The sequence below is a fragment of the Lepidochelys olivacea genome (assembly GCF_965140295.1).
Source record: "Lepidochelys olivacea isolate rLepOli2 genome assembly, chromosome: 3".
In the NCBI taxonomy this organism is placed as follows: domain Eukaryota; kingdom Metazoa; phylum Chordata; order Testudines; family Cheloniidae; genus Lepidochelys; species Lepidochelys olivacea.
Window position 1 is genome coordinate 57,656,963 of NC_140413.1, and position 23,267 is coordinate 57,680,229.

Below are 23,267 nucleotides of genomic sequence, written 5' to 3' on the forward strand. Positions count from 1 at the left end.
TGCATGTAAGAACTTCTAATGTTTGTACTTCCTGCGTTTCCTGAAATATTGTCAGACACCTCCCAGAGCAGACAGTGTTGTTCGCTTTGACTTCTTTACCAAGCTAGGCGTACCCTATACTTCTTTGCATGATAATGAATTGGTTGACTGGTTACATGAGCTTTATGGATGTGAGCCATCCTAAAAGTATCGTTATAGTACACGCTCACTGACACATGAAAATGTTTTCCTCTTCACTATATTTATTTATTGTGAATATTCAATATACTTTACTGAGTTTGACTGGTGGACTAACTCTGAATTTTATATTCAGTTCTTCTAATTATATCTCTGTAACAATGAAGGACTCTCTTCATTGTAAACTGGTGGTGAACTACATGTGCAGCTTAAATTTTTATGTTGCCCAGTGTATCTCTAAGTTCGGAGCTATGTAAGAAGGAAAGTATGATATGATTTCATATATTCTGTACATCATAATTCTTATGTGATTCCTGCATTTGAGACAGTACATGGAAAGGATATACCTGATCTATCACTTTTATTTTGACTAAGTATTTTTCTCTAGTGGATATTCACTTATTATCATTATCACTAAATAATGTGTAAGAAATAACATTCTAATTTAAATTATGTTGACAGAAATTTTAAATGAATGCAGAACCTTGTATGAACTGTGAGACTGAAAGGAGGGAGATTGCAGTTACATAGCTAACAAGAAAAAGTTAAACAATCAAAACTGAAGCTAAAATTAGCATGTGTTCAGAGGATTATTGATATTACAAGCACATATGAAGTAGAGTATTGATATTTCAAGCTGTGAATACTTATTTACACTGGTGATTTATCCTCTTGCGTCATAAGTATGCAAGGGTTAGCACATCCGTTACTCTTGCTATTACTCTAGGATTGTATGTTATATCCTTCATGTCAGTGAACTGACAATGTGGCTGGAGGCTGAAGAGAAGAATTCTTCCTTTACATACTGATTTTCTTTTCGTTGTGTGATTGGGTTGCCATTTTATTAAAGACATCTTTTCCCATTTTTTTCCTCTGTTTAACTTATGATTGTGGTTGAGAGCAACTAGGTACCTCTTTGCAAACACACATGAAAAATGTTACTGTTTAAATGTTGTTGGGTTAAATACAGACATGATTACATATAAATTTCTCTGACACTCAACTCGATGAAATGTAGGCCATAAAACAAAATACTTGCTTTAATTCATTGGATCAAATTCTGCCACCTGGTACAGCTGTCCAACCCAACCCACATCAAGCCAATTTCAGTATAAAATGGAGTAACTAAGAGTACAATTTGGACCTAATTTAGGGTTTAATCCAAAACCTATTGAAGTCAGTGGAAGATTTCCTATTAATTTTAATTAGCATTGGATAGGTCCATAATGACTTCAATTCACAGTCAGCAGGGCTACATGAATGTGGATGGTGGCAAGATCCAATGCAATCTGTTAATGTTGGGGGAGCTGCATTTCTGGGTTCAATATTCTTTGCATTTCCTTCAGTTGTAAATAAAGCTGTGTAGTGTTGGGAAACACTGGCATCCTGCACTGAAAGAGAATACTGTATGCTATGATATGAGTTTATGGCAGGTCATGTTAATTCTCCTGAACTAAGAGGGGTGAATACAAATGGTTTTACAGTTAAATCCATTTTGCAGACTATAATAACCATTGTAGAAAGGTTATAGCAATATATATCTACTGTAAGTGATATAATTCATTATGATTTTGCATAGTCAGAAGACATACCAACCTTCAGTAAACCAATTTTAGTATTGTGTAAAGCTCTTGATGTCAGAGAGGGGAATGGATATTGGAATGAGAGGTTGGTGGCAGTTTTCTTTTTTGTCTTGACAAATAATGTTATTGTGGACCTGTTTCTTCTGTAGTAAATTATGACATCCATGCTAATACCTCTTTTACAGGATTTACGCAGTATCTCAGAAATTCAGTTTTGGTCATCATTAAGTTAGGACTGAAAAAAAAAGTACCGGGTAGTTCTGATTTATTGTCCTTATCAGACAATGACTGATAAGTTAACACTCCCGGAAGCAGTTTCAGTTTGAAGCTGATGGAAAGCCAACTTTTGAGCAAGTTTGTCAGTTTAGAAATGCCCATAACAGTAGAAATACTACATAGAAAATCCTATTGAAGAAACCTCAGAGTAAAGGATGGTGACAATCCCATTGCATCATAGAGGCAGGGTGATACCTGTGGTCAGGTACAGAGGAGTTCACAGAACACAATTTTACAGGTAAGGGGAAAATTCCAGTGTAAGATATCTTTTTATTCTGAAAACTCCAAAATGGCATAATTTAAAAAAAAAAAAAAAAACTTTGTGGGGCCTTTAGTTCTAAATGGGGATCAGTGGCTTCATGTATTTTTTTTAAATTATCTACCAAGTTGTTTATTTAGAAGAGCTATAAGACATGCAATAGTATTTTTCAACCCATTGCAGTATGTAAAAATTTTAGCGCTTGGACTCAAGGCTATGGACTTCTCTCAAGCAACAGAAATTTGAGTGAAAGTCATGATAATATTTGAGTCAAGTGTGTATATCTGTGCATTGAAATGCAAATATGGACCTTGATATGCAACTATGCCAGCTGTGTCATGGCAAAGATTTCCAGACTCCCGTAATCACATGGATCTTATTGCAGGATCAAGGCCTGAGAGGTCTGCAAGTGAAAACTAGTCTATACAGGTATCTTTACATAATTCACATTTCTAAATATCTGTAAGTATTTGCAAACAAGCTACCATGCAGTGGTCATTACCCAGACTTGTAGTATTTTGAAATATATCGTTTTTCTTTCCTTGTTTTAATTGGCAATATTAAAAAAGGATACAAAAATAACATGAAGATTTTTCAACTCAGTGGTTAAATTAATGAAATTCTAAGCCCTGGCAAAGAAGAGTGTGTGCGTTCAACTTGTCACGTTGTGCTGAGCGATTGTAAAAGGCTTGAATCACTCTGTTACTACAGAACACAATGTTTAAGTGGCAAATAAAGAGTGGAGTTGCTGCATTAACTATGAATTTCTCTACTGTTGTATCATAACTTTTTATACATTTGCATAGATTTTGTGAGTCTGTCTGTCGTCTTTACTCAGTCCTTTCTCTATTGATAACAAGAACTGAATTAATGGGAGTTTGACCTGAGTAAGGATTTCAGGTTGAGCCCATACATTGTTATTTTGTAACTATTCACCCTTATTGTTCAAGGAAATTTATACAAGCTGGTGTTCTACAGCAGTTTTTTCCTAAGGCCGTCGTTAGCTGAAGTAGGTTGTATTCTGACAAATGAATAACTGAGAGGCATGTGGTTAAGAAAAGGTGTGTTAGAGCTTATTGAAATTTCAGAACCAATGAGACACATGGATGATTGTGCACTAATAAATTTGTTAGTCTCTGAGGTGCCACAAGTACTCCTTTTCTTTTTACGGATACAGACTAACACGGCTGCTACTCTGAAACCTGTCACGGATGATTAAAAGGATTATTGAAAAGTAGTTTCCATAATAAATACAGACAAACCAGATCACTGTCCCTGTCCTCACTCTCATTTGACTCTTGACAAAATGATTTATTTTTCATTTGGTTAACAACGTGGTTTCACATTGCATAGTTCTTATAATGATGCAGTGTGATATTAGATTTAATGTTTTTTTGTTTCTTTGTTGTTTTAACATTCCTGACCTATTGAGTTGTACCAGTTTACACTTCCATAAATAACTTTGTGCCTGACCCTTAGAAAAATCTCCCACCGGAGAAAGTCAGAACAGTGCCTGAATAAATATTGCAGGAAATGACCCTGTACTAACAGACATCTAAACCATTTGGCTTGAAATTTAGATTCAGGTAGGACAGCAGCTTTTTATCCAGAAAGTGGTTACAAAAATTGTCTCGATATCTTTCTTTAAAATCAAGATAGTTCTTTTTTATACTGCTTGAGAGAAGACTATTTTCCGTGTCTGAAGTAAAACAGAGGAATGTACTTAAAGACATACGAATGAATTTTCTGACAGATGATGGTATGCAATAATCAGAAATTAATTGTATTGTATATATTTTCAAGTTAACTCTTAAATAATGACTCCATCTAACCAAGGGGCCTCTTATTTGAAAAGACTTTAATACTGGTGTTAATGTGGTATGGGTACAATTTATATAAACTGGATTGAAAAAAATTGATAAAATAGACCTATAAAGATCTTCATTGCATGAAGGAAGGACATATACTGACAAGTTATTTTCATTGTTACCTGTGGACAAACAATGATAGAATTTCATATGAAAGAATTGCAATATTGTTAAATAATAAAATTGAGTTGCAACTATAGTTCTCAGTTAGAGAATACAGAATATTGGTTTCTGCAATGCTATTGCAGCCAATGGGCATTTTTCTTGAGTTAGGGCTGCAGGATTGGACCCTCTCAGTTAAATTCTGCTCTGAAGTACACTGGTATAAATTCAGAGTAACTAAGAGCAGAGTCTGAGCTTTCTAACAAGAGGCTAATAAAAGAGGATACTATTTCAGTTTTCAATTCCCACCTTTTAGCATTGTTTTTGTTTTGTCTTCATGTCCCTATTTTCATTTAAAATTGTTAGATGGCATTGCATATTCAGAGCCAGATTGTGGAACCTTCACTCACGCTGAGAGACACTCACTCACATGAGTAGACCCTTTGACTAAAGTCAGTGTTGCCAGCTCCCACAATTTTATCTCAAGTTTCATGGTATTGGGTGTTTTCCTTAAAGCCCTGTTTTCTAGTGTCCAGTGATTTATTGAGAATTGCAGCTTTTAATTAAAAAATAAGTTTCTCACCCATCATTGTGGAGAAAACATGAAGTGAGTTTACCCTTGAGACTCAGAAATCAGAAGACAAACAGAATCCAAAATTTATTATTTAAAAACGTGTCTCCATTTTGGGGAGCCTGACTCATGTTTTTAGAGCACTTGGGGTTGGCACTACTATACTCAGCAGAAGAAGCAAAGACTTCACAATCTGACCATCAGTAACTTCATTGTTACTCATAGTTTTAAATAAATATTCTGCATTTATAATTTGTCATGGTTTATCATCCTGATTTTCCACATTACTTTTATGTATGCTCTGATACAGCCTATTGTATGTGCCATTGTCAAATGCAATACATTTCTTTGTCTAACTTTAAATTTGCTGATTTCTTTCTTTTGTTTCCATCATTCCATGCATTTAATTCATTGAAGAACAAGAGAATTATAACTCTTCCTCAAAAGGTAAATATTCACGTACATTTTACAAACACTTGACAACTGTGAATTTTATCTTTCTCCCCATTATTTTCCATGTTAATACGTTTCATTCAGTCATCAATGAAAATCAACTAAAAAAGTTCCATCTCAAATATCTAGCTGTTATCTGGTTTATCCCTCTTTACAACTGGAAAATTATTTGATGTGTGATCTCAAATTTCTGATTAAAATGGTGCATAGTGTATTTAACCTGAGTCCCTTGATACTATGTGCAGTAAAGTACGTGCTACTTTGGGTAGAAAGTCAGTCCAGAGGCCCAGGTTGTACCTCACCCCAAGGTCCGCAAGTTGGCTCTGTGCATGGTTTCCATTAATCACGTAATGGCATGTGAAGGCACAGAGGAACAGCCATGGCACCATCCTGTCCTCTCCTTCAAAGCCCCTGGACAATGCTTCATAAGTCTGAGGTCAGACAGGGGGAGTGGTTGGAGAGTGGAATGGACAGAGGGATGACAAACATTATCCCTCCTTCAGATGCAGGGAGAGTCTGAAGAAGGATAGTACAGTTTGGGGCTGTGTTGTATATTCTTGGCATGAGGATCACCACTGCCAGAGAAGTCCTTAGTAGCACAGCTCCTATGGAGCTATGCTGCCAGGAAGCTACCTGGGAAACACAGAGGCACCCCACATGGTTTTGGCCTCCCATGGACCCGCCATGATCAATGTTGATTTCCGTGGCTTATTCCAGGAAGGGGAAGGGGAATCATACTTTGCACCTCTCCGAGTCAGGACTACGTGGGGGGTAATTCTGGCTTTTTCTGAAAGAAGGAATGATTCAAGACAAAGTCTGCTTGAGGAGACAAAGAAGAATTCAAATGAACAATATTTAACTCTGACAGTAAAACATTGCACTAAAGAAACATTAATCGTAGTGATAAACCCAAATTAGAACATCAGATTCAAGTCCTCCCAGACTCTGGAAAATTCTGATCTGAATCTAAACTTCATAGGCTGTCGCCCAACCATCAGAGATCTGATCAGACTGGATATTGGATTTGAACCAGAACAGCAAATACTATCTGCTTTGAGGAAGTTTGGGTCTTAATCTGAATCCCATCTCCAAAGTTCTAGGCCATTTTGTACTAACAGTTCAGGACACAATGCTGTGCAGCAAGTTTTTAGTCTTTTCATGGTATATATTCAACTTTTATTTTTTACCACCTGAGAAAGTGCCATAAAAAGAACAGCCAATTCACTTTGTTCTGTGTTCACTTACTTGGTTTTCACAGAACATACTGTATATGGCCCAATCATTCAGTACTTATCTAGACAAAATTCCTATTGTCTTCAATGACAGTTTTACCTGGTAAGAACTCCGGCATCCATTCTCATAGAGGCATATTTTCACCATGATCTGAAAATAATTCAGTGTTAAAGGGACACTGTCTACTTTCTAAGGTCCCCATGCGCAGACAGAAGTTACATCAAGGTTTGTATGTTGTTAGCAGGCCAGCATTTCAGTATTGCCAATCCTGTGGCAAGATTGGCTTAAAAATCATGAGTTTTTTTTAAGGCTCATATTTTGGACTGTTTTCTGATTTGTAAAGACAGAGGAGGTATCACCCCATTTCTGTGTATGTATATCAGGAAATTCAACCTAAAATGAACAGTTGGAGGACCTCCTTCCTTTTTTTCTGGCTGATAGATGAGACACTTCACAATCTTCCCCTGATCGCTGGTACTGCCTTTGGCTCCCGCTCAAAGCCCCATACCTTTAGTGGGTGTTGCCTCCTGCCTCACACTCTCTCCTTCTGCTTGTGACTGCACCTGTCCAGCTCCCACTGTAGGTTCAGTTTCACAACTCTGCTCCTTCCCATTCTCTGGATATTGGAGCAGCCCCTGCCCAGTCAAACCCACCCCTCACACACGCGACTGCTCTTGACCAGCTCCCCTCCATACAGGAGCTCAGCAGCAGTGGGGAAATAATAGACTCCTGCGGCTGGAGAGGGTGGGTGGATATGCTACAGGAATCACTTCTTTCCCTCTTCTGACTTCCCATAGCTCTTCTCCTCATCAGCACAACACTAAGTGAATGAGGGGGCAGGTGGGAGCTGCCTCTGCTCCTTTTTTTGTAAAGGAGGGAGAAGAGATTCCACAGTAGATTGAGCAGTAGCCTTTGCTGGTGGCAGCCAGGCCTGCAGCCTAGTGCCTGTGATACAGGCTCCCAGTTGTATTCTCCGGTTGCTGTGGCCAGAAATGCAACATTATTTATAGGTCAGTCAGAAATCCAGAGCTATGAGGAGCTTCTTACAAGATCAAGAGGAGACACTATTACTGTTATAACACCATAGGACTTGTAAAAAAAATTACAGTCATTGGTGAGAGTGATGTTTTCCACATGCTAGAGCCGTCTTGCATTACCACAAAAAAGTTCCATAATCACAATGACTTTTTGAAGAGCACTGTTTCTCTTTCTGTCATATAAATGCAACAGTATGCACTTGTGTGGAAGAAATGAGACATCTAGTGGCCAAGGAGAATGGGAATTTTTTCAACCAGTTGCAAAGAAATTCTCTCATTTTCTTATATTAACAATGTCCTGGCCAACATAGGGAGTGAGTATGGTACTGAACCTGATGTATCTAAAAAACAAAAACAAAAACCACCACCTTATTACTAGAAAGTACATTACAAATTTAGATCCACATACCTTCTGGGACCAAAATAGGCTATATTGTTCTATAGTCCCTAAAGACACAAACAATATAATATTCTTCTTCAAACAATTAAAAGTTTTACCATGTTGGTAAATAATAAAAATGACTTTCAATTAGTCTTAGACTCCTAAGTGCCTATGTTACTTTTGAAAATCAGATTTAACCTCTGAAGTAACTTAGGTGCTTTTTGAAAATTTTACCCTAAGGTTTAAAGGGCAAAAAATCAAAGGGGAATATTTGATATCTACTAGGTAAGTTCTACAGCTCCCAGAATCGTGTGGCCAGTCTCTGCTAGTCCTAGCTTAGGTTGAAGCAACCTCGGGCAGTTCTACCCTATGGTCAAAAAGAACTGTACACTCACCTAAGGATTGATAAAACATGCAGCGCAGCCACAACTCCTTCCCTACCTCCTATACCACAGCCTGCAGATGGGCTAACACAGGAGCTGTTATACCAGCTCTATGCTGCTGCGATGCCAGAAACCCCATCCGTGGAGTTACGAGGTCCTTTTGACCACAGCAGCAAAGCTGGAGTGGAATTGGGCCCAAAGTTCTTAGAGCCATTCTGCCATTTTGATTCCACTATCTGTGACTTGGACTGCTATTCACGTCACACTAAGGGAGAGTTAACCTGAAGTGAATGCAGAATAGTTAAAAATAATCTTCAAATCGTTTCAGATTAGTCCATGCAGCACTCTGAAGTCTTTGAGTACTGGTGTGGGTAGTAAATTTGCTTTGTGTTCATTATGTACACTCACCAGTGTTAGAGTTCCTGCATTGCTTAAATGGCTCACAACATTTATTTATAGGAGCATAAAACTGAGTGCTAATACATAAGATATTGAAAGCTTACATGTAGACTGGGGCAGAGATTGCCTTCTTGTGTGCAGGTGGATGATCCCTAGCATTTTGGGTGGTACCAGACTACAAATAATCTTAATATTTAAGTTTGGAGTCGGAATAACTTTTCATTCATTTTTTTCCAATGAGTGTTTGAATATACTTGCTTTAGCTCCCTCCCTTCCAGATGGTTAATTAATTATTATTCTTAGTCCTATTTGAGTAGCTGCTATTAGGACAGAAAGGGTAGCTGTATACAAAAATCTGTAATTTCATTGGGGATCCTCCCTATAATAGTTAAATTTGAATGCAAGATAACTATATGAATCATCTGAGTCCAAAATTATCAGTTTTATTACCATACATTCTAAAAATGTATGGAAGGCAATATAGTTTGTACAAGAAACTGAAGACTCTATAGACCTAAATTCGTCCAAAATAAACTCCTTTTTCAAATGTAAAATGAAAACCATCCAGAGAAAATGAGGGTGAACAATGACGGTTGTAAAATAGTAACTAAATACTTCATTCACTAAATTCCACAACACTTTTCAATTGAAATATTTGTAAATTATTCACCCAGCTCTCATGAACATAAAACTGAATCTGATTTTGTTTTTCATGAATATCTTCATTACCTTCTCATTATGTTACTTGGCTGATTGAAGAAGTCAAAGGAGAAAAAAAATATCATGCAGAATTAAAATAGTAAATTGAGGAATATTTATTTTGGGTCTGATAAACAGTGAAATTGGTATTTATTCTCCCAATACCATATTTGGGGCACTCTCATTAATGATATCCCACATTCTTAAAGTGCTAGAACAACTTTTCAATGTGCTAAATTACTCTTCAGAAATTGCCTTCTCATTGTCTGTTCTTTCTTTTATATATACTTTCCTTCAACAATTTGAATAGGAAATTGTCTAAAATTATTCATGGATTCATAGATTTTTACTCGAGAAGCTATTATGGTTATCTGGTGTGAGCTCCTGCATAACAAAGGCCAAGTCATTTCACCCAGTGATTCTTTGCATCAACCCCATATCTTGTGGCTGAGCTAAAGCATATTTTAGAAAGATATCTTCTTTTGATTTGATTTAAAGACATCATGTGATGGAGAATTTGCCACATCTTTTGGTAAGTTGTTCCAATGGTTAATTACCTAACTGTTAAAAATGTGCACCTAATCCCTGGCCTTAATTTATCTACCTTCAATTTCCAGATCTTGTGATACCTTTATCTATTAACAAGTCCTGTGTTATCAGAAATCTTCTCCTCATATGTAGGTAATTATAGACCATGGCCAAGTCACATCTTGTCATTCTCTTTGATCATTCCGCAAGATTGAACTTCCCAAGTCTGTCACTGTAAGGCAGCTTTTCCAGATCTTGAATAATTCTTTTAGCTTTTTCTGAACCCTTTCCAATTTTTCAACAACATTGAATCTGGAATACATACACTCCCTGGAATAACTGTTCCTTTTGAAGTTAGATAAATTGAGTAGTGTGTGGTTTTCAATGTATTTTGAATGTCCTAAAACTGAAGCTCTGTTTTGCAATGTATATTGAAGATTCCTAACACCTCCCTGGTGTCCTTGGCCAAAATTTCCCTTGCCCGCTAGTGTTGTTCTGTTTCCTGGATGGCTGTTAGTCTCAACCCAAGAGATGATGAAATTTCAGTATTACTGTATGTGTATAGTTTGTGGAATGTTCTTTAGCTTGGAATCTGGTGAAGGACTTGAAGCTGGCCACTCACCACATCCTGAAATAGCAGTATCCTGTGTGGTGATGTTGTCTTTATAATAATTCACTGCTAAAATAATTGTAATTCCTCTTTCACATAAATGTGTGTGTTTTTTTTAATGTTGCTCATTGCCAGGATTCCAAATCTGCAAAGTCTGCATAGTGTAGTCTGTCTATGTTGGTTATTGGTGTATGTGAAAGAGGTGCAGGAATAAAAGCGTAAGGTGGGGAATCATAAGCTAGTGATAGAAAAGAACCACATCATCTTCTCCATACCCTGCTAATGCGATATTGCTACCTACCATATATTCCTTAGTATTTAGATAAGGCTAGGTCTCAATGCCTCACACATTGGGAAGATCACAATTTTTCATGGGAGATTGGTCGGCAATCCAGTGGGCCTTACAGTTAAATGATTCCTGATACATTACACAAATTTTCTTCAGCTACATTTCAGCCTATTACTCTCACTTCTTGATATTTACACCCATTATATAACTATAAAATACAAGTCAGTATTTCCAGGCTCCTAATCAGTTTATATCTCTTCTTTGAATTCCTTTTAATTTGTCAACACATTTCTTGCATTAAGGTTCTCTGAAACGTAAGCAGTACTAGGTATGGTCTCTTTAGCATTTGATACTGAGGAACTCTGCTGTCTCCTTGGTCAGTGATATGTGACCTGATATTTACAGCTCAAAACCCCCTTTGTTTTCTTGGTATTCACATAGCATTGCAAGATCAAATTTAGATTGTTTTGCTTTATCACATTTAGGCATATTTTTAAAAATATCTTTGCTTATATTTTTGCAAGAAGAATCTCAGTTTATTATTTCCTGCCCGTATTTCTACCCCTTTGTACTATTTTCATGTCAGCATTGGTGTTTGCAATCCCTCAGTTTAATAAAATCTGCAAATATAAATTTATATGTAGTTTATCCCCTCAAATTGTTAGAGATGTTAAATAAATCCAGACACAAACCCATCTCCGTGGCACTGCCGATTATCATTACTGGACTTCGTTTGCAGACCTCATATGGTTTTCAACCTATACTGTTCAGATTAGTTCAATTTGAAGTAATTTTAAAATAAGATGTCATGCACTATTATGTCCACATCTTTACTAAACTTCAGGTATATTGCATCTATTGCATTCTGCCCATTTACTAATTTTGTAACTTGGTTAAAAACAAAATCTATTGAATTTATCTGCTATGGTATATTTTATATATGACCATACAGTTTATTGCTCATGGTTCTATTGTTCTATAGAGGCACTGGGGCATTTGGAGGGCACTCCGCCAAAAATTCATAGCTGGCATAGTCCTTTAAGGGCTGTCTTAAGTTATAGCAATTCTTGGCCTGCTCTAATTTTTTCCAGGGCTGGGACTAGAGCAGTTGCAGCTTGAGAATAAGAGAGCTGTAACCAACTCCCTAATATGTCTTCATCTCTTCCGCTCCTGCACTGAGCAGATATTTGTGCCAGAAAGATTCCGGCCCACTGGGAATTTGGATTTAATTTTTGTTTTACACAAGCAATTTAAACATACAGATACTATAAATACCACAAACTAATACTTGAGACTTGTTTTTCTTGTGATGAAAATCAAACAAGAAGTATATTTAATTTTAATTATAGCTTGTTTTGTAACAATAACAAGAAATATTTCCATCTTTCAAATTACTATTTATAAACCATTACAAATTATTATGATGACTTACTCTTCCACTGCATACATAACACTTTTTCTTATTCTGTATACTCAAATTAGAAGTCCAGGTATGTAGTTTTACTTCCAACATCTGACAGGATTCAATTCTGAATTTTCTCGGACACATTTAGACTACTCTGCTGTATTTGGGTCTCCGTTAGTGCAGAAGTCCACCCACCTGGTCTTGACTGCATGATGAGAGCCTTATTTGTTAACTTATCTTAATAAAACAATGTCCAGTCATTTCTAGGTAAAAATGTACATAAGCCAGGGAATGAACTGAACAATATATCTGTATGTCTTCCCTTCCACTCAGTGAGCAGCACAACACTGTGTAAAATATGGCCTAAAAATGTTAGGTAACAAAAGTTACCAAAAATAATGAAAAGAGAAAATTCTTCAGGAAATCCTTGGGATACATTGGCAGCACAGTGACCTTAACTCTTAGGGTTCAAACTGCCCTTGGATGGTTCATTTGACTTTAGGAGGAGCCAAATACTTAAACATGCAAATGCAGAATTTCTTTATGTTAATGGGCAACACATATATAATGTCCTGTGCAACACATTAAACATATATCCTAAGGCTAATGTTTCCGAAAGAACTTAAGGGAGTTAGGTTCCAAACTTCCACTGAATTTCAGAGGGAGTTAAGAACTTAACTTGCTTAGGTACTTTTGAAAATCCCAACCCAAATCTTTCTACAGGAATATATAAGCAGTAATCTATTAATACAGTGACATTTTACTGGTATTGGTTAGTTTAAGGCTTATATTGAATTCTACTTCCTGACTTAGTGGGATAAGACTGGCAGGGCAATCGCTACACCCCAGGGTCCAAGTTGGTGAACAGATGTGCCTCCTTTTCCTCTCTCCCTGCTCAGAATACATGTAAAGATCATATGTTGGCAGGGGCTGGTGCTGGAGAGCGTTGAGCACAGTCACACATTAGCTAATTCAGGTGTATATGGTAGGTAACGGAGGGAGCACAAATTGGCCCCAGCAAACCCCTCTCCTTGTGTATTTAAGCATTCTTGGGCTCAGAACACCCATTCTTGCTACTTAAAGCTGTCTTGCCCTGTGCTTTAGTTGGTGTTGTTATTAGAGCAGGGTTACCAGGGTTTCTCTGGATCTGATCCAATTGCCTTTTGAGGTTAGAAAGCATTTTTTAATCTCTTCTGGACAAGACCGGTAGAGGTATCTGGTGGGTTTTTCATCCTCCTAACAGCATCCTGGAGGTATGATACGTGGGGGTAAGAAGGGTAAAAAAATAAGAGGATGAAGCAATGTATGTCAATAAATATTGTCACAAATTGTAGCCAGTGCCCAGCATGTAGAGTTTCAAAAGGCCAGCTCTTGGGGGTGAACACAACCATGGGACCCAGGAGAGATATGAGAAGGTATTAAATCTTTGCAGACTGGGTTCTCTCGTGTCTGTACGGTCATTTCCACCTTCAGTAGGTGGTTAGTGGGACCAGACAGTGGGCTGAATCGTGAACTGAGCAGGGGTATTTAGCAAAGGGAGCTTGGCTTCATTCCTTAGTGGTATGGTGAGAGGCCATTCAACCCCACACTGGACACAGTTGATGTCTGGCCATTTGGGGAGTCATTCTGTCCTTATATGTTAAAATTGATAAAGTTGAGGCCTGACATTTTAAATCCTTTCACACGACTGGCATAATGCTTCTTCATGTCCTGAATAATGGGAATCATTGTTCTTCAGCTCTCACATAGTTTACCCAGGAAGAGCCTGAAAACCCCTTATAATAAAAGATCTGGGCCTAGACCTGCAATCCCATTGTGAGTAGTCCACTTGACTTCACAAGTAAGAGCTTTAGAATTTTCCCATAGCCATCTGGCTAACAGAATACCTCTGAGCTATACATCTGTGGATTTTGACCTCTACAGCTGCTGAAATGCGCTATGTGAACTCTCATCAAATAAATGTAAAGGCCAAAAATAATTGTAATGCTTTTTTTTTGTGGGGGAGGGGAAAATAATAAATAAATACATACATAAAGATAGGTTTCTCCAAAGTACATTAAAATCCTGATAAATGAGTATAATATTAAGAAGAGATATAAACAATTAATGTAATTGACATTTTTAGACGTATGAACAGTTGTCTGTGAAATACTACAACCAGAACTGTCAAACTGTGCTTCCTTTTGGGGAAAGTGAATGAGAACTAACCATACAGTCCCAATGAAAGTTTCCTAGTGCAGTTCCCCTCTCCTAATATGTTATAATATTGACTTCTTGCCTGAGTCAGTGGGTGCTGATGAGACTTGGGATATGTCTACATCGCAAACAAAAGGTGTGTTCTTAACTTGGTGTAGCTAACCCACGTTAGCAAACTCAGGTGAAAATAACAGTGAAGACATAGCAACTCCTATTTAACTTGGGTTAGCAGCTTGAGTTTAACCTGCTCCCCTACCCCAGGTTCTCAGTTAAAAGCCAAGAACTTAACTTGCTTGTTAAGTTCTTGTCTTTATTGCTATTTTAACCCTAGTTAGCTAACCCGAATGAAGAACACACCCATTTTTTGCAGTGTAGAACTACCCTTAGTGTGGGATTTCTATCAGGTGTGGCTTCCACCACTGAACACAGGTTTCACAAGGGTGAAACTTGGCCCCATTAAAGTTAATGGGAGTTTTGTCATTGACTTCAGTGTAGCCAGAATTTCACCCATAAAGTTGGAGTAGCACTTCTTACTTTGTGTAACTATTACTGATGATGAGGTTAGAGGTCTGTGAGTCTAATGCTTTAAAATGTAAATTAGTGTATACTCTTAGTGCTCAAGGTTGCTAAAAAAAAAAATTACCCCAAACCCCAACCCTCTGTACTTACACAAATTCTGAAAGGACATATACCATATTTCTCTTAGAAGCAGCTGTACATTAAATGTTCATGTGAACTCTGGGTTACCTAACAACACTTTTCCAATTACATAACCAAGTAACATTTTTGAATCTTCACATCTGATTGAACCTCCTTTCAGAACATTCAGTTAGATGCATAACAGATATGTGTTTGTTTATGCATGGCAGACAAGCTACAAAGTACCATAGTTGTATTTTATAGATAGAATATGCATTTTACACATATCCTGTTTAGGAATATAAGAATAATGAATCAGTGGGCTTAAAACCATTATCTTAAATTATGCACAAAACCAAATTTATCATACAATTTTAATTCTATTCACAATCCTCACTGGTAGTTCTCATGTAAACTTAAATAACTATCAATTCCAGGCATAAATACTGGGATTAAGATGTCAGTCCTTGGTGGCACATGCAAAATAGGTAGGGTAGTGACCTAATTTAATCCTCTCATTTCTCCCCACAATTTATTGCAGATGCAGAATAAAAGGCCATCTTTAAAAATTTAATGTAGAGAACTCAATTTTGCCCTCAGATACCTCCATGCAACTTCCATTGAAGTCAATTGGAGTTGTATTTGCATATCTGATCGTAAAACTGGACCCCTACTATTAAGGTACACATTTCCCAGCATAATTAGTAATCTAGAATACTCTGTGGGCCCAGTGTGGCATTCTGCATGTCTAGGATTTGCCAGACTGGGCCCTCCATAATGTGTGGATATTAAAGGTTACTACAACAACCTTTACTTTTGCATTTCTTGCCTTTAGAATTTAAAATTATAACTATATCAGATCATTAATGTAATTTGTTTTATTTAATTTTCCCATTTTTAAAAAATAAAAGTAGAGGGAAAGGGATGTTCAAAATTGTGCCCCGGTGCATTTGCTTGTACCCAGCCAGCATATAGAGACATTCCATGGTTTACACGCTCAAGCGCAATAGATAGGTAGGTGCACAATCATTGTTTGGGCAGTTGCTCACAGTTTTGAACAGCTGACCTAATCTTCATACTGATTTCTGTATATTTCTATACTTGCAAAGAAAAAAAATGTAGGCATATATAGAACTCCACAATAAAACAACAACACAAAGCCCGACAGCCTCAATATCTAGAGAGACAAAGTGAGTGAAGTAATATCTTTTACTAGACCAGCTTCTGTTGGTGAGAGAGACAGGCTTACACAGAGCTCTTCTGTTAGTTCACAGTGCAGACTTGTAAATACCATAGTGTATTAATTTTAAACTTAGTTGACATTCTGAATTTTATGCTTGTAAAACTGATTTTTTTCAGTGACTTATAATTCAATGCTTTTTATTTTGATTTGTTTTGTTTTCCCTCACTGTCCTGGGTATTAACACTCAGGGATTAATCACCTGAATTTTTTTTATTTTTAAAATTCATCAGTATTTGAGAGATGCATGTGTAAAAAAATAAATTAACATCTTGACATCAGAAAGTAAATTTATAAAGCCATGTGTAACTCAAAAGTAGGAGAAAGGACTGTGCTCAGATTTTTCCAAATTAAAAAATCATCTTTGCTGTGAGACAAATCAAGAATATTTCAGATGAAAAGGAGAATTTTTGCAGAAAATGTAAAAACAGACAGTTATAATGGAAGTCCTAGTGTAACTTTAAGTATAGTGACCACTATAAGATTATTGGGGCCTAGTTTCATAGATTCGTAGATATTTAGGTCAGAAGGGACCATTATGATCATCTAGTCTGACCTCCTGCACAACGCAGGCCACAGAATTTCAACCACCACTCCTACAAAAAAAAAAAAACCTCACACTACCACTTGTACTCATATTATGTAGTACTATATTCTGAGAGTAATCTCACTGTTTCCAGTAGGACTGCTTGTGGAGTAAGGTGCTACTTAATGTGAGTAAGGATGGCAGAATATCTAGCCCTTTAAGAGAAATATATGTAGCAGTTAATTTCTTTTGCTTCTTTTGACTGGAGGAACCTTTCTATAGAAACAGCCACCAAATACTGAGCAAAAATAATGGAATAAATGTGTACATTCACCCAAACACACACAGAATCTTTCACATCTTCCCTACTTTATTTTTTCAAAGGTACATTTGCAAACATATTCAGTACTATCTGCTAACTACTTTCAAGGAAAGAAAAGAATGTTCTCTACAATACTACAGTTCTTAGGGTTTTTTTTAAAAAAGAACAGTAAATATTACAGTGGGAAAAAGTAAAAATGCAAGAAAACATTCTTCATTATTATTATTATATTATTATTTCTTTGCAAAAAAAGGAAACATGGGAAAGCAAATACTATATTTCTAAGGTCCATGAGGCACAGCAAGCAAAAATTATGCAAATTATTTTTGTATGTTTTATAGTCGATAGAGAAAATTGTTCCTCCTTATAAATGTTTTAGTCATAGTAAACAATTACTGTGTTGGAAGATAGTGGTAGGAAACAGCTTCTTATTTAAATATTTTTAGTATTATCTGTACAGTGTATTAACACTTAGAACACAATGATAACATTTTTCACAGTCAACAAATGTGTGGTTAGAAACACATGTATGTATATTCTCTGCATCCAGAGGGCTTAACAAGTTTATAGTTCAGCCTATCAATTTAAATTCCTTTGTTCTTTTGACATCTATTACACTAGCTTGATAGTATATGGGAAATTTGGATATCTATCCATTTTCAGGTGAAGACTCGAGGCAGCTGAAGTACTTGATTTATTAATATTAGTCTTCCTCTGTTCAGTGTTTACACCCTGCTTGTTATTGTACTGTTTGTATATTTCTTTGTTTTGTTGAGATGGAAATAAGATCAAAATTGCTGCTAAACCATTTATTTCTTGAGAAGTTTTTCACCACTTTTAATAGGCTTCCATTATGTGTTTTTACAGCAAGCTTAGTAGTGGAGGAGGAAACGCGACTGATGAAAATGAAAATGCATCGTTATAATCAGACAACAGGGTCTGGTTCTAGCCAAGAATATGAGCGTGAGCAATATACTAAGGTAAAGTTAGCAGTATTAAAACAATATTTTGTTTGGAAAGGTGAAGGAGTAACATGGCTATTTAAAATATTATCCAATACTTAAGGATATAATGTTTACATATTTTGAAGAAAGCTTTTTTGAATCACAGCTTTATTATATCACTTTATATTAGACTCATAGTCAGAAAAGTGTATTAGACTTTAGTTTTTGAAGTAATCTAAAATGGGTTTGCACAATACAAAATGCTTTTGCAGATGCTTGTAGAGTAACATATTTGCTTCCTAATATTGCTACAGACATAATCCTTCCTGCTTGGAAATACATGAAGGGATTTTGTTTTCACAGTATAACTCAATCATCAGTTGAGTTTTGATCTTCTTTTCTCATTGAAATTTAAAATTTTCTTTTGAGACACAAATTTACATGATAAATGTGTAATTGTTGCATTAAAAAGTTTAGTCCAAAGGTACCATATGGCAAATTTTGTTTATAATACATATATGTGCTTCCACAGCCATTTGACCTTTCTGCTGAATAGGTCTCAATTAGAACGCAGAAAATGACTTGTAGAGTTCTGTTATGCCTTTTACAAGCCAAGCCATAGAGGACAGAGCTGTCCATATGTGCATAATTGCTGAAGGCATTTGGCCTCCTGGAGCAGGAGCACTGAGGCAGGAAGGATGCTTCTGGAGGTCCTGGGGGAGAGGTACTTAGAGGTAGATCATATGATTCCTTTTTAGAGAGACAGTATTGTTTCTATTTAGTGTAAATAAAAGACCATCAAAGGTAGGGTTACCATATTTGAACATTCAAAAAAGAGGACACTCCACGGGCGGGGGGGCGGTATTTGCTTGCGCCCCCCGGCCCTGCCCCAACTCTACCCCTTCCCCAAAGTCCCCGCCCCAGCCCTGCCTCCTCCCCTGAGCGCGCCGCGTTCCCCCTCTCCTCCTCCCTCCCAGCCATGCTGGGAGCTTGGGGGAAAAAGCAGGCACTCTCTCGAGTGATCAACATTCACTCTCTTTCTTGAATGATCAACTCTTCTTTGCGAAAAATAATAAAAATCCCGGATGTTTTTAGATATTTAAAAATTCCTCCTGGATGATGATTTAAGAACCAAAAAGCCAGACATGTCCAGGAAAATACAGATGCATGGTAACCCTAAAGGCAGAACCAACCACTCTGGTGCTGTACTAGAAGCATTCTAACAACAAAAGTATTGCATTGAGACTATTGCATAACAATAATTTGCTTAGTATGAGCAGCCATAGGGTGACAGTATGAAGATAAAAGCACACTGTAGGAAGTTGTAAGTGCACAGTATTACCACCATCACAACTATAAATTAGTCAAAAATCATGAATTGGCCCCCTAGACTCATGAGAATATATTTTGGGTTCCTTTTATTTGCTTTCTGGCTTTTGAACCTTTACTGTTCACATTTTAAAGCTTTTCTTCACATGGACTAGAAACGTTTGGGTTTTTTTAAACAATGCAAGCTGGGATTTTCACTCTCACTCCAGGCACTAGGGCTTCAAGAAAAATGCCACACCTTGCAATCCTTGCAGTAAAATCAAGTTGGCCACACTAGAATGCTTCAAGCATGTACTCCACAAGCACAGGTATCCGACTGCTAGACACATTCCCCCCACTTTCCCCAATCCTGAGAACACAGCAACTTCCAGTTAAAATTAATGGGAGCTGCTGGGTCCTTAATAATTCAAAAATCAGGCCGCACACTTAGGCTCCTAAATTGCTATTTAGGTTTGAAAACATTGGTCTTCATGTAATTAAACTGGAGAGCATTTCAAATATGGGAATATTTTATAACTGGGATATAAATTGTCATCAAAAATAGAAGAGATAGATACAAAAATTCCCAGGAAGAGGAAGATAATGTATTAGGCCACTGGTTGTCAAAATAACACAGATGCTGGTGCTATAACACTTTTTGCTCAATATTTCCAGTCAAATCACCTGAAAAACAGCCCTACTTTTTGGGTAAAAGTAAAATAGCTCATTTTATGTTGGGTTTATATTATAGATCACATGAGATAGATTCAATCAACCAGATACATGGGGGAAATACTATGTGACATGTCCCATGTGACCAAACCAATCAGTCACAAACTCAAAATACCGCATAAGCAGTAGCTTGTTAAAAATTGTGGGTATCCAGATAAAAGGAAGAGAATTCCCTTGGGCTTTTTTGGGCACTTCATTGTCAAATCATTGTTGATTCACAGCTGCAGGTCAAACTTCAGTCATAGTTGGTTTGTTCTAACTACATATACAGTTGAAGTCAGACGTTTCTCACTGCTCTAAACGTACCCAATTTTCATAATTTTTCAACACAGATATTTTTCAATACAGATAGACATGTATTTCTGGAGGACAGTGAAACACTTATTAGATTATGTCTGTCTCAAAGACGATTATGTGCTTTGGTTGGCGTTTGCTGTCAGCCCTTCAAATTCCTAGATTTCCCCCCAGTATTTGTCATGGGGCTGATACACCCCGTGACTCTTTGGGGGTGGGAGAGAGAGGTGCGTTACAGCCCCGCAGTTGAGTCGGTAGGACTGCCCCCGGACTCGGGGTTGCATGGCCCTGTGACCTTAGTCAGTAGCCTGGTCCCTGCACTCAGGGCAGGGCGGCCTAGTGGCCAGAGTCAATAGTGTAGGTGAGCTGGACCACCACCCCAGCGTGGGCGGTGGCCAGGATAGGGGGACCTGGGCCCGCCTTCTCCACCAGATCCCAACCCAGGGCCCTGTCGGTGGTGGGGTTGCCCACCACCAGCTTGGGAGGGATCCTACCAAAACACACAGAGCTATCTCCAGTTCTACCACCACTTCCCCGCAAAGTTTCCCTGGGTCACTTCCTACCCAATTCTCTGCAGTTTGCCACCTCTTGGTCTCCATGGTCTCTCCCCTCTCTGCTGTGTCTCAAGCCTATGTTTTGGGGTCTGTCTCCATCTGGCTGGCCTCCACGTCCTGGAGTGCAAGCATTCCTCCCCCAGGTGTCAGCAGCCCAGCTCCTTCCTCACTGGCAGTCAGCCCAGATTGAGCTGCTCTGCTGCCTTTTATATCGTCTCCAGCTGGAGCATGCCCAACAGAGCTGAGGGGACATCGCCTCCTTGGCCAAGAGAGAAGGGTTAACCCCTGCGCACCACTGTGGGGCTGGTACATCCCATCACAGTACTAATATGGGGAACTGAGGCCAAAATTAAACCCTTAGCATTTAGGTGCTAAACTAAAATAATTGTATTACATCACTGTTCGTTAAGAAGGAATGTTTAAATATAAATTATCATATCTTAAAGGAAGCATTACCTTTTCTGGGCACCTTATGTCATTACAAAGAAGCTGAGCATTTCAAGATAAAACAGTGGAAAGTAAAATGAGTAATTTGTGCTGAGCTTGAAATCCAAAATATCCTTAACATGCACCTGTTTAATGTTCCAGTTGATTAAAATTAAATATAACATCTGAGCTGATGATCTTGTGTCACCTGATCCTGATACATGGGTGGATAAAGTTTTACACTGTGACCCATTATTTGTTTTTGTTTTCTAATCTCAGTTATTTTTAACTTGTCACTACTATATAGTGGTTTTTGCTCCAGTAACTTTGTCATTTTATGCGTTAAGGTCGTTACTGCACGGATACTATAATGCAATCTGTTATAAATGTTTAAGGTATAAGGTTTAACCAAGTTCATTGTTCAACCACACCAGAAAAAAGACAGGAGGTAATGGATGTCATTTAATGAGGCTGCAACTTTATTCACTTATAACATGTGGGAGTGCCCATCAGTTCCCTGCTTTTCCAGATGTAGGAACCCCAAATCCCTTCCTCAGCTTCCTTAAAGGAGTCTAGAAACAGGAGGGAGGTCATCTCCCTGCTGATGAGATGTAGAAGCTGCAAACTCCACTTATTCAGCTCCCTTAAGAGATGCTTTCCTTCAAACTCTTTTCGGGCATGTTATATCCAGTAACCATATCCCTTCTATACTGAGTACCGGCCAGGACATCTGCCACAAGGAGGCACCAGCAAAATGCTTAGCTGCCTCCCACACCTCTGCCTGGTTCCCAGATATTCACTGATTCCTTCCTGTTTTTGTTTTTAACCAAAGTGAACCATATTTGCATCCGGTGTCTGCTCCCAAAGAGTGTACAGCACACATCAGCTGGTCCAATAGCACGCCTCTGCTTCCATTCCAGCTCAGGATTGCCTTACTCTCTAGGCCCAGATGTGAACTGCTCACCAACCTGGAAGCCCTTCCTGTGTGCCCAGTATAAAATATTGTGCCTGCAGGTCCACACCGCTGCTCACCTGGCCTGTTTGCATGATTCTGAAAGTGGAAGTACAAGAAAATTAACTCTGATTTGTGTACACTTGAATGTCATTGCCTGAATTGCTGTGGCCCCTAGCCCTAGGTGGGCCACAACTATTGCACCCCCAATCAGAAAAAGTGGGAACCAAATTCTTGCACCAGTAACCCCAGCTTTGAAAGCCCCTTTTTGAAAACTGTAACAAAGCTGTGAGGAGCCTTCTATCACCATGCATAAAGAGGGGCCGTATGGGTCTCATTGCTGTATAAATCCTTAATGTTCTTACTGGGCAATTCCTTGCCTCACCCCACAGATGTAGCTATATGGACTCACTTTGCCCACTTGATCAGTTTTGGAAATCCTCATGGTTTAGAAAACTGATTGCACTTCCCATTGTAAATCCTTCCACTTCAAAGTCCTTCCCAAAGTATCTCTTGCTAACCCAGGCATTAGTTCACTAACTTTAAAAGTTCCAAAAATTGCTACCAAGAATGCAGCTTTGAACAAGGCAGCCTCCTGGCTGCTTCTGCGTATTTGATTGAGAACTTGGACCAAATCTCTAAGGGCATGTCTACACTTAAAATGCTGCATCAGTGCAGCGGCACTGATGAAGCTGCACTGCTGTAGCGCTTTAATGAAAATGCTCTAAACCGATAGGAGAGAGCTCACCAGTAGGCTTAGTTAATCCACCTCACCGAGAGGTGGTAGCTATGTTGGCGAGTTAAGTTCTCCCACCAGCATAGCGCTGTCTGTACACAGGGTTAGATCAGTATAACTACATTGCTCAGAGGTGTATATTTT

General features: G+C 38.0%; 1 protein-coding gene across 27 annotated transcripts in view; it reads left to right on the forward strand.

Annotated features, from left to right (window-relative positions):
• RIMS1 (regulating synaptic membrane exocytosis 1) overlaps positions 1-23,267 on the forward strand; it is a 513,389-nt gene that overhangs the window by 383,954 nt on the left and 106,168 nt on the right. For 25 of the 27 annotated variants that reach the window (XM_084623228.1, XM_084623255.1, XM_084623252.1 and 22 more), the window contains one exon: positions 18,045-18,157. In XM_084623228.1, coding sequence (XP_084479354.1) covers positions 18,045-18,157 — 113 coding nt within the window. Of the gene's footprint in view, positions 1-5,253; positions 5,284-18,044; positions 18,158-23,267 lie in introns of all 27 variants that reach the window. The other 2 variants (XM_084623248.1, XM_084623249.1) reach the window with 1 other exon arrangement.